Here is a 12,006-nt window from a genome sequence, read left to right on the forward strand (position 1 = left end):
ATTGTTTGTTACTAGACACATCCGCTGAATCAGTCATACTACTGCTTTTCGTGCGCCTATATAGGATCGATTGAGAAAACTTTTGCTATATGTTCAGCCATGTCAGATTTTGACCGTTTTCTGTGCCCTTATCTGTCAGGGTTTTTTTCCCCTTGAACTGCAGGGGAGGCTATTGATGACTGCTAAACACTTATTGCAGAGGAAACCTATTGAAACAAAATAAAAGTTACCCTGTTGTCAACAAATCATTCTCCGAACGTCTTTCCCAAAACAAGCAAGGCCCTCTGTTTGGATGATGTAGTATCAAGAAACCATGATATTAAAAACATAGATCGCATAAATATGGTTTAGGAGAAAAAAAAAGTGATCTGGAGCACATAAAAAAAACTACTCCTAAAATAATAATTATATTTTAAACAGAGAAAAGTCAACTTATACAATTTTTGAATAACAATTATCAAATTATATCAAAGTTTAGAATATGTATATCAATGGATTTGTATTTAATGTGTCTTCGATATTACATTGGTTTTTTTAGCAAATGATAGTATAATAGTAAGAGAATTTAACAGTAAAAGTATTTTTCGATTGACTTATTTTATTTTATTTTTTGAAAAGAGGGGGGGGGGGGGAGAGATTCCCCACCTATATTCATATCATGCTCCAATCGGAGCAGCAGTTACAGCAGAATTACAGGAGGTGAGGTAGCGGCGCCAAGCATTTAGATTAGCTATCGCTTGACCATCTCTAAGACGATTATGCCATATTACAAGATCATCACAAACACGGGAGACAATCGATCTACCAGTGGGATTTTCAGCCCTGAAGACGACACCGTTTCTTGCATCCCAGAGCCTCCAGAGAATGGTCTGTAGAACGAAGGGCCAAAGCGTGCTGTCCAGACCAGCAGGGGGGGTGAATTCCCAGGTCTCCGCATCTGGGAGGGAGGCAACATCGGCGAAGTGAAGCATACCCCAGACCTCGGCGCTAACAGGGCAGGTGAAGAAGACGTGGTGTCTATCCTCAACGCCTCCGGAGCACTGCTCGCATTCTTCATCAGCCAGGATGTGTTTAGCAAAGAGGTTGGCCCGTGTGCTCAGCCTATCCTTGTAGTAGAGCCAGGAGAAAATCTTAACCTTGTTCGGCACACGCGTGCTCCAGACGCGATGGCCATGGGCATCCTGTGCGTCCCCCCTAGTGTCTAGGGCGACATAGGCAGCCTTAGCAGTGTACCTCTTCCCATTGAGCTTCATGAGTCTGACGTCTGCGGCATCATCCAGTGTCAGTCCCTGCAGGCAAAGAAGGAGAGCGGCAAGCTGGGAACTCGCAGCGTTAGTTAGCCTAGGCCGTAAGCACAAGTCAAAACCCGTTTGGAAAACGTTCTGAACCGATATGTGAGGCCGGGTAGTATGGGAGAAGAGAGCAGCATGGGATAGGTACAGAGGGCCATCTAACAGCCAATGATCATACCAGAACGAGGTGGAGGCACCGTTGTGAATACGAATGTGGAGAGTTCATCATTAACAATCTTCCAGAGATACCCATCGACTCCAGTTGCGGAGGTATCTAAGGATTCAGCCTCATGCAGGATCCATTTTTTCCATGAAGCATCCTCACTGGCAAACAGCTTGTCAATGAATTTCATGAGCAGGCAACGATTTTGGAGCTCAAGGTCCTTCACGCCAAGCCCCCCATGGCTTTTGCTAGCGCAGACGTTATCCCAGGCAACCAAGCATTTAGAACCATGGCACGTATCTTCACCAGTCCAGAAGAAAGCGCGGCGCCGACGATCAATAGCTTTAATCTCAGTTTTAGGGATAGACATAGCCGACATATAATGCAGAGGGATGGAGCTGAGGACAGCAGACGAGAGAATTAGCCGGCCGGCTCTGTTGAGGAGAGCAGCGCTCCAGCCAGAAAGGTGCTTGTCCACCGAAGAAATGAGAGGCAGACAATCAGAGACATTGAGCTTGCTGGGGGAGAGAGGAAGTCCAAGGTAAACTTGAGGGAAGGTGGAGACAGTGGTACCCAAGTTGGCGGCCAGCCCATTAGCCAACTCGTCCGGGACAGCTACTGGCAAGAAGGTAGTTTTGTGGTAGTTAATAGACAGACCAGTCGCATCTTCGAAAACCTTCAGAATTTGTTTTGTCTGTTGAACAGCATCCGAAGAGCAACGAAGAAAGATAAGAGTGTCGTCGGCGTACTGAAGGACAGGGCAAGGGGCATTGGGAATGAGCGGGTGGTGGAGACTGGTAGCAAGGGAGGGGTGATGGAGCAGACGGTGGAGGACATCTGCAACAATAATGAAGAGGTAAGGAGACAGAGGGTCCCCCTGACGAAGCTCGTTCCGGCAATTGATCCATCTCCCAGGAACCCCATTTAGGAGGACTGACGTTTTGCCGGTGTCTAGCAGAGAGCGGATCCAGCGGCACCAGGTGACAGAGAACCCCCTGGTACGGAGAATTTTGATTAGGCTATCCCAGTTTACACAGTCGAAAGCTTTATGGAAATCAAGCTTGAGGATCAGAGTAGGGGCGTTACGACGGTAGCAGCAGTGCAGGAGGTCAGCGGCATAAGCAAAACTATCAGCGATGCAACGCCCGAGGACGAAATCGGCCTGGTCGTCGCTGACCAAGAGAGGAATCATAGGCTGGAGCCTGGTGGTGAGAACTTTGGAGAGGCTCTTGACTGTGGTGTTCTGAAGGGCAATGGGGCGGAAGTCCCCCGGCTGCCGAGCGTTACTTTTTTTGGGGAGGAGAACAAGGTAGGATCTGTTAATCCGTTCAAGATCAGCAGTGTGGTCATGAAAACATTGAAAGAGATCAATAATGTCAGCAGAGACGGTGGACCACGTTGCTTTAAAGAAAGAGGGACCAAAGCCATCTGGACCCGGACTAGCAGTAGAACGCATGGAGAGAACAGCCTTTTTGATCTCAGCACTAGTGAAGGGGCTATCAAGTTCACCGAGGGGGAGAGGCCCATCCGGATATAGACTGCTCAGCTGGAAGTTCCAATTAGTTTCACGGACACAGCCAACAAGATTATGGTAGAACGCATGTAAGATATCCGCCTTCTGGCCGTGATTATGGAATTCACGTCCATCATGTTCAATTACTTTAATTCTATTCATGCGCCTTCTCTGATTAGCACAGACATGGAAGTAGCGGGTGTTTTTATCACCACAGATAGCAGCTCTGACTTTACTTCGTTGTTTCCAAAAAGAAAGCTTGGCATGCGAAACTTTACTCAGGAGGTTAACAATAATGCACCTCAGATTAGCTTCTGCCCGCCGAAGGGCACGGGTGTTCTTCAACGAAGTCAAAAAGGTTGATGACAATTCAGCAATGAGTCTCTTGTTGAGAGATGTGGGGAAAAGATTTTCGCCAAGCTCTGATAGCAGAGCGCGTTGCTTTGAGCCTGCTGGCGAGGAGGGCAGCAGGGTTACTGTTCTCGGCCCGACAACTCCAGGTAGTGGCCACAACATCATGAAAACCGGGGGAATGGATCCAAAAGTTTTCAAAACGGAAGACCGTGGATTTAGGAATGGTAGTAGAGATTTCAACTTTCAGGGGAACATGATCAGAGGTGCTTCTGGTAAGGGACGAGAGGACTGTGTTGGGGAGGCGCTCGTCCCAACAAAGGTTGACAAAGGCTCTATCCAGCCTCTCTAGCGTCGGACTAGCTCTCCTATTGGATCAGGTGTAGTTCCTGTCTAGAAGTGGAAGCTCAACGAGACACATATCATTGATGCAGTCGTTGAAGGACTCAGCTTCAGAGAAGTGGAAATTGTTATTGTTCTTTTCATGAGCATAACGAATCATATTAAAATCGCCACACAGCATCCAAGGAGTGTCATCAGGAGGAGCGATCATTCTGAGCTCATCCAAAAACTCAGGTCTGCGTTCCGGAGTGGAGGGCGCGTACACATTGGTGATGAGGAAGGATAGGTCAGTTGCAGTGGAAGAGAAGAAAACAGACACAGTATGAGCAGTGGTGGAGGTGGTCATCGCGGTGAAAAGGGATTCAGGCCAAGCCGTGAGGATTCCACCGGCGGTGCCATCAGCAGGGGAGGAGAAGAAACTGTTGAGACGGCGGGGGAGGAAGGTAGAGAGCTTAGCGGGGGTAATGCTGGACAACTTCGTTTCTTGTAAGAGAACAATATCAGGTTTAGAGGAAAGGAGTTCCATAAGCACATCACCACATTTACCAGAGTCACCTAAACCTCTCACATTCCAACAACAAACAGCAAAGGTTCTATTCATGGGAAAAACTGATACAATGTCTTCTTCAGACAGAGACCACGAACTACTGACCTAGACTTTACATTATTCCTCAGGTTGAGGTAACCTGGGCTTCCGTCTATGGATTACAACAAGACGCTGTATCAGAAAGGACAACTTGAACCAAAGAGAAAAACAAGCCAAACAGACATGGCAGGTGGACTCTTCGCCTAAGAGAAACAAAATTGGAGGCCAGGGGCCTCGCAGCTAGGCGATGAACATCACAGGGGCAGGCGGTGGGTCGCCTGGGCACGACGATCTTGGGTGTTGTCAACATTCCTTCACAGCCGGCGACTCCGCCTCACCAGAGATGGCTGCGAGCTCCTCAATGGAGGCCCCGCAGGCATCAGCGATCTCGTACAGGGACTCATCATCACCTGAGGGATAAAAAGGGAGATAGGATCTAGAGATAGCAGTGCGAAGTCGGCGAGACGCACCCGTGAAGTCGAACTTGGCCTGCTGGACCCGAGCGGCCTTGTCCTCCGGGTGCTCGAAGCAGGGCTCCTCCTTCGCCAAGAGCCTGGAGCTCCTGCATAGCTTGCGGGCGGTGTCCCTTGCCCGCTTGCGTCTAGCACGCCTCTTCTGGGCGCGGCTCTCGTGTTCCTCCTCTGTGTGCCCACCAGCAGAGAAAGAAGTGGGGGGCACATCCAGGCTCAGGTGAGACAGGGCAGCAGCAGCTTCTTCTTCGTCGATGGTTGGAGCAGGGACATGCTCCTCACCTGCGATGTAGTCACGCTCTGGAACACCGCCAACACCATACCACGGCAGAGCGAGCAAATGAGGAGTGTGCTGGGTAGCAGGGTTAGGGTTAGTATTAGCGGCTGCAGGCTGGGGGGTGGGGAGTAGTTTGCAAAACTATAAAATCTCTTGCATATAAACTCACGCCGCTCAAAAACAAATTCTCTGTCTTCTTCTTCAACTTCTTTTTTCGATAAGAAGAGAAGTAAAGCCCCGGTGCGACCCAACCGGCAGACTACCCAGGCGCCCACAAAAGCCCACTATCCTCTTTCCTGAGGCCTTCTCCACTATCCTCTTTCGTCTAGTCTCCTGTTCCAGCTCCTCAAATTGGGCCAAACCCCAAGGCAGGACGCAACTCGCAAGAGAGGAGGACGCGGGGCGGCGCCGCGGTGGCCGGCGGGCGCAGCGAGGGGGGAGGGGAGGACCAATCCGCCAAGACGTGGTGGTCTGCGGCCGCCTGCGGGACAACGCTTGCGAGATCTTGCCCGCCATCGCACTCCTGTGGGATAACACGAACGTACGTGCAAAGGGGAGGTACGTAATGCTCTGGCATCATGAGGATCGACCTTAAACTTCGACGCCATCTGATGATTGCTTCGAGACAATGTGGTTCAGTTTATCAGAATGCTAGTTTGTGTTTATCTGAACAGTTAACACACGCCAGGGACCCAATCTGGATAGGAGGAAGCAGTGATCTAGCTAAATTTATGTAGTTTGAATATCGGAATGCTCATTTTAGCATTTCAAAGCAGACTTCTGATGACTCTAATTTGGGAGTGAACGATTGCCATTTGGATTGGATGAACGGAGATACTTCATTGCTGAATATGGAGTAACTCGTTTTAGTTTTATTTTATTTTATTTTATTGAACTTGTTTTGTGCTTGAGAAAAGGGAATACCCAAGTGCAAAAATCCTGGCTCTGGCACATGTTTCGAGCACAGGAGTGTAGAAATCCTACAAGAATCTAGCAAAATTACGGCCCTCCAGTGAAATAGGGGATTCTTCATTTTGCAGTTTGCTAAACCCTGAGCTTATCATTCTGCTATCCAAAACTGTCTGCTGCCTTGTTGAATTGAATATATACGGTTCAAGATTTCTGTGCTCATTAGTTGCACATCGTTAAGTCTGTTGTTTGTTAACTCTGATTCTATGTCATTTCTTCTCAGGCTTGCACTTTGCATGATGAAGGAGCCACGATCTTCATCCTGGCCAGACCTCCTGCCAGAACTCTTGGGACTTGTCCTAACGCGTCTTCCCTCCTTAGCTGATCGTGTTCGACTAAGTGCAGTGTGCCGCCCATGGCGCTCAAACGCTCAGTTACAGCTACTGCCACCTCCGCTCCCATGGCTCACCCTGCTTGATGGAACCTTCTTGAGCACTCCAGATGGTAAAATTATCAGAATGCTGGGATCAGATGATGCCTGTTGCTGTGGTTCCGTTGATGACTGGCTCTTCTTTGTGCATCGTAATGGTGGGTGCTCACTGATGAACCCTTTCTCCAAGGCCACAAGGGACCTTCCTAAGCTAGACATCGAGTGGTTCAATCCAAGCTTCAGATATGATTCTTATTTTACTAAGCTGGCAGTGCCCTCGCCCATGCAATCATCACCAGGTTCTTTTGTTGCTGCGCTGATCTTGGATGGTGGTGGTACAATTCGTATATTCCAGCAATCAATTGGAACCTACTTGGCCATAGCCTGGGACGTTTTAACCACCTTTCTAATATTGCTTTCTTTAATGGGAAGCTGTATGGTGTTGATCTTCGCTGCGAGCTCTCAGTTTTTGAGATTAATTATGGCCTTGATAGTGAGCCAATGATATCATCTGTCAAATGCATAACTAGGCCTACTAAAAGACTTTCACTGCCCCGTCCTTTGCCTATGCAGATGAGTTATCTAGTTGAATGTTGTGGTAGACTATTGATGGTGATACGGACGGTTGAGTGGGACTTTGCGTTAAGTGATGGTCCCAGTCAGGGTGACCGCACTGTGGCATTTGAGGTCTTTGAGGCAGACTGGAGCACCAAACCAGGCCAATGGAGATGTGTCTCTAAGTTGGGTGGCCAGGCACTCTTTGTTGGGAAGCATTGCTCCAAGTCTTTCCCAGCTGGAGGGTGCACTGGAATTCAAGAGGACTGCATACACTTCATGCATGACTACTGTCCAGCGGGTCTTGCTGTTGATCCTCTTTGTGACTCTGGTGTGTACAACATAAGAAATGGTATCATCACTCCTTTGTTATCAGAGACTGCAATTAGTCCGCAGCATACTGGTGGTCAGGGGTGCCCAACGTGGATATTCCCTCGTGATGCTATGTAATCGGCCCATCTTTGCTTCCTGTTTTGGGGTTGACTATGCACTCTTAAATAGTATTGCTTAATGTTTTTTCTTACTTTGTCTAGTGACAATTTGTTTACTTATGGTGATATTTTATGGCAATGATAATTTCCTTTCACAGAATGTACTAGAATGTTTTGAGCTGGTTGCGGACTTTATATTTTTTTTTTCTCTCTCTTGGTATGCCAGTTCGTAGTTTTGGTTTGTGACATGTAACCAGTGTCTGTATGCTACATATTTGGACCTGACTGCATTTCTTGCTTTGTCATCAATTGTACAGTTCCATCATATTGGCGCATCCAGTACCCCTCAGTCACGCGCCCACTATAATAGGGGTGGCATTTGTTTTGCTTTTCCTAAGAGTGTCATAGGATTCTGTGATTTTCTGTTCTGATCCCTTGTGGAGTGTTTTTTCCTTTTTGTAAAATTTTGGGGGAGTTCGTTGCAGCTATTGAATCAAACGTCGCTTGGATCCTAGTGCAAGGCAAGATATTAACGGCGGATAACCTTCAGAGAAGAGGTTGGCCTCATCAGGATCGCTGCATGCTGTGCAATGGGCCCTTAGAAACATGCTTACACCTTTCCCTACTATGCCCGTACGCCAAGACGGTGTGGAATCATATCCTAAACTGGGAGCATTTTGACACCCGGTTAACCTAGTTCCACCAAGACCCCGCTAGCTTGAGTTCATGGTGGGAGGAGATCGTACCAAAAATAACAAGAGAAGAAAGAAGGCGCTTCAACGGCTTGGTCATTTACATTTGCTGGAATCTTTGGAAGGAGAGAAATCGTAGAATTTTCAACAATGCACATGAGTCGGCGCTGCAGGTTGCTTCAAAAGTCAAAGAAGACATAGCACAAAGAGAAAGGGCTTTTCAGAGAGTAGGCTAGTAATTTCTGGAGATTGTTTTCTTCAAGTGCTCTGCTGTTCAGCAGCTGTTTCCTTAAAACTGTACATAAAAACATTCTCCTTATTTCCTTAATTGAGAGGCAGAGCTCCTGCCATTCCTTAAAAAAAAGATTTGTGTGGTACTCCTTTTTTTTTTGCACTTATCTTATATCCCAGTGCTTGATTTTTTTTTATGTTGCTAAGGGAACATGTAACTTTATGATTGTTTGGCTAGGGGAAAAATCGTGAATTATGTGAGTTGTCGTTTTATTGTACTAGTAGTTGATTGTTGCTTGAAAATTTCTAGAGATTCTGGCAACTCCCATTTTTTTGAGCTACAATATCAAGTGCGTAATAGCTTCTCCAGCATCTATTGCACGTGTGTTTCACCTTGATGTAACTTTTTTTTATCTTTACGGTAGAGTTATGAAATTGCTCTGTAGAAGCACAACTCTACGTTTCATTTGCCACGAGCAATCCAATGGCTGTAACCGACGCAAAAGCAAAGTACACACAGCTGGAGCAGGAGACGAGCGAAAGGACAGTGCGTCATCATCAACAGCGGGGCCTGTTTAGATTGTGAACGAAAATTTTTTGCGTGTCACATCGGATATGTCGAAAGGATGTCGGGAGGGGTTTTTAGAAACTAATAAAAAAACAAATTACATAGCTCGTCAGAAAACTGCAAGACAAATTTATTAAGCATAATTAATCTGTCATTAGCATATGTGGGTTACTGTAGCACTTAAGGCTAATCATGGAGTAACTAGGCTTAAAAGATTCGTCTCGCGATTCTCAACTAAACTGTGTAATTAGTTTATTTTTTATCTATATTTAATGTTCCATGCATGTGTCCAAAGATTCGATGGGATGGATGAAAAATGTTTAGTGAATCTGAGAATTCTCCCGCCAGAACGGAGATCGCACAGAGGTGCAGAGGGGCATTTCCGTCTTTCACATTGCTCTACTTGCTGGCCAAGAGAGCAAAACCCGAGCCCGTTTGGACGTACAGGCACGGCACGGCACGGCACCGTCGCGAGCGGCGCTCTCCGGTCCGCTTCCGCTCTGGCCATATAAACCCCACCCCCACCACCCACTCCGTTTCAGGCTTTCAGCCGCAGCAGCCTTTTCCCTCGCCCGCAGCAGAGCAGAGCAGCCATGGCGGCTCCGCCGTTCCACCTGCCCCTCCTCCTCGCCTTTCTGCTCCTCTCCACCGCCACCGCCACCGCCGCCGCCCACTCTCAGCACCTCCATCACCACGGCCACGGTCCCCATACCCACCACCACCACCGCTCCCCGTCCATGATGACGGCCACTGCCCGCCTCGACACCGCGCCATCCATGCACCAGAACCGCATGGAGTCGGAGTCGGAGGAGACCCGCCAGTCGCTGCGCGTCCTCAACCCCTTCTTCACCACCGTGGCCGCCCAGGCTCCCTCGGGCGAGGACGCCATGGCGGCGATGGGCGCGGCCGCGGACGCCGCGGACACCACGCGGCTCGACCTTCCCTCGCCTCCCCCTCCCCTCCTCGCCGCGGTGGATCCGATGCCGTCCTCCCTCGCGCCGCTGCAGCCGCAGGCTGAGGAGGCGGGGTCGTCCGAGTCGGAGCCCGCTGCTCCTCCTCCCGTCGTCGACGAGCCGTACCGCGACGCGACGAGCCCTCCGCTTCCTCCACCCGTCGTCGCCGAGCCGTTCCGCGACGCGACGAGCCCTCCGCCTCCTCCTCTCGTCGTCGTCGAGACGTACCGCGACGCGACGATCCCTCCGCCTCCTCTCGTCGTCTACGAGGCGTACCGCGACGCGGCGAGCCCTCCACCTCCTCTTCCCGTCGTCTACGAGACGTACCGCGATGCGGCGAGCCCTCCGCCTCCACCTCCCGTCGTCGACGAGCCGTACCGCGACGTGGCGAGCCCTCCGCCTCCCGTCCACGACGACGCTGCGCGGGTGGTGTCCTCGAGCACGGGCGACGACCTCGGCCTGCAGCAGATCGCCAAGGTGCTCGCGTCGCTGGGGTACAACGAGATGGCTTCGTCGGCCACGCTCCTCGCCGACACGGCGTCCGTCGCGGCATGGCCCGGGGCGATCACCGTCTTCGCGGCCCCCGATGCCTTCCTCCAGCACTCCTGCCCTGAGTGCTTGCGAGGCCACCTCCTCCTCGACCACATGGCCCTGGGCTACTTCCCCTACGCCGAGCTCGCTGCCGCGCCCGCGATGAAGCTCCCGTCGGCCTCCGTCGGCTTCTGCCTCGACGTCGCCGCCCAGCCACAGCGCGGGCCCTTCTCCGTCCACCACGCCAGCCTGTACGTCAACGGCGTCATGGTCTCGGAACCTGAGCTCTACGACGATGGCCGCTACGTCGTGCACGGGCTCCACGGCTTCATCCCGCCGCTCTCCCACGCCTCCTGCGTCGACGACGACGACGCGCATGCACATCCCAACCACCAAGTCCACCTCCACCAGCACCGCCGCCACCACCACCTCAGCGCCAGATCGGCAGCCACCTCGGCCGCGACCGCCGCCTCCGTCGTGCGCATCATGATCCGCGAAGCCATATCCCGCCTCCGCGACAGCGGCTTCGGCTTCGTGGCGCTGGCCATGCGCGTCAAGTTCGCCGAGCTGGAGAAGCTGTCCAACCTCACGGTGTTCGCGCTCGACGACCAGGTCATCTTCACCGGTGGAGGCCACGGCTACGTCTCGGCGGTGCGCTTCCACATCGTCCCCGGGCACCGCCTCACCCGCGCCGACCTCCTGCTCCTCCGCCCCGGCACCGTACTTCCCACCCTGGCGGGCGAGGACCAGAAGCTCGTCATCACCCTCGGCGCCGGCTCCGCCACCGACGAGGTCCGGATCAACTACATACCCGTGAAGGAACCAGACGTGGTGATCAACTCGCGCGTCGCCGTCCACGGCATCTACCTTCCGTTCCCACGCCTTCACCTCGCCAACCTCGCCGCCTCAGTGGCCGTCGCCTCCGATCTCCAGACGAACGACAGCTGCGGCGTCGGGGGACCCTTCGGCGACTGCGCCTCCACACCGATGACCTCTGCGACGATCCCAGCTGATCCGGGCTACGGCGATGGGCAGTGATGCGTGAGCCTGTCCGTTCTCTTCTTCTGAGTTTCTTAGCAACTAGTAGGATTTTGGCTTCGCAGTTTGGTTGTTAGATGAGGGATGAGAATTTGGTAGTCGGATACTACTCGGATTGGTGCATGTTCATGTCGTCGCGTGATGAAATGTCGCACTGCTGCATGGTGAATGAATTCTTGATGGAACTTTATGTGGCGATGCTGTTTTGCATGCTTTTGCTGTTCAACTCTGTTCTGCATCTGTTTGCTCTGTTCTGTTTGTGGTTGTTGCTGTTACATTGCATATGTTGTCTCTAAAGTCTAAATGTCAGTGGTAGCGATGCGTTGATTTAGCCATTTGTGTTTGATAGATTAAGTTCCAGCAATCTATTGTGGTAGTAGTTCCTTGTTGGTTCATTAAGTTCATATGCGTCTCAACTGATCGTGGTTTGCTTGGAGCATTAAGTCCACTTTGTCTCCTGCCAGGTTTTCAAAAAATTAAGTCCACTTTGTGATAATAGTAGTTGCTTGCTATCTGAATGTCTAGTTCCAGCAATCTGTTGATCTACCTGCTGTGAAATTGTGATCTGATATATCTCTGTTTTTTCATGGTTTGCTTGGGATATTAGAATTTACAACATCGACGCAGTGTTGGTGTTGGTGTGTCTTTTTCCAGCACAGCGTGCTTTGCTGTTT

General features: G+C 50.7%; 2 protein-coding genes across 2 annotated transcripts; one reads left to right on the top strand and one right to left on the bottom strand.

Annotated features, from left to right (window-relative positions):
* Positions 657 to 1,825, bottom strand: LOC110430967. Its single transcript, XM_021449282.1, has 2 exons — positions 1,502 to 1,825; positions 657 to 1,289 (listed from the first exon to the last, which is right to left on the bottom strand). The coding sequence occupies exons 1-2, from the start codon at positions 1,823 to 1,825 to the stop codon at positions 657 to 659; spliced, it is 957 nt and encodes a 318-aa protein (XP_021304957.1).
* On the top strand, positions 6,422 to 11,562 carry LOC8071313. Its single transcript, XM_002436433.2, has 3 exons — positions 6,422 to 6,677; positions 8,689 to 8,789; positions 9,353 to 11,562. Exons 1-3 carry the CDS (start codon positions 6,422 to 6,424, stop codon positions 11,330 to 11,332), a joined length of 2,337 nt encoding a protein of 778 aa, XP_002436478.2. The 3' UTR covers positions 11,333 to 11,562.

The sequence above is a fragment of the Sorghum bicolor genome, chromosome 10 (genome assembly GCF_000003195.3).
Source record: "Sorghum bicolor cultivar BTx623 chromosome 10, Sorghum_bicolor_NCBIv3, whole genome shotgun sequence".
Taxonomy (NCBI): domain Eukaryota; kingdom Viridiplantae; phylum Streptophyta; class Magnoliopsida; order Poales; family Poaceae; genus Sorghum; species Sorghum bicolor.

What these genes read in the sequence shown, in the direction of transcription:
- LOC110430967 (XM_021449282.1), bottom strand. Translation starts at nt 1,825, where the DNA reads ATGTCTATCCCTAAAACTGAGATTAAAGCTATTGATCGTCGGCGCCGC. An exon ending in ATGATGAACTCTCCACATTC is followed by an intron (nt 1,290 to 1,501) that starts GTATTCACAACG and finishes CTTTGCCTGCAG; the next exon opens with GGACTGACACTGGATGATGC.
- LOC8071313 (XM_002436433.2), top strand. Translation starts at nt 6,422, where the DNA reads ATGCTGGGATCAGATGATGCCTGTTGCTGTGGTTCCGTTGATGACTGG. An exon ending in GGATGGTGGTGGTACAATTC is followed by an intron (nt 6,678 to 8,688) that starts GTATATTCCAGC and finishes ATTGCTCTGTAG; the next exon opens with AAGCACAACTCTACGTTTCA. An exon ending in AGGAGACGAGCGAAAGGACA is followed by an intron (nt 8,790 to 9,352) that starts GTGCGTCATCAT and finishes ACTCCGTTTCAG; the next exon opens with GCTTTCAGCCGCAGCAGCCT.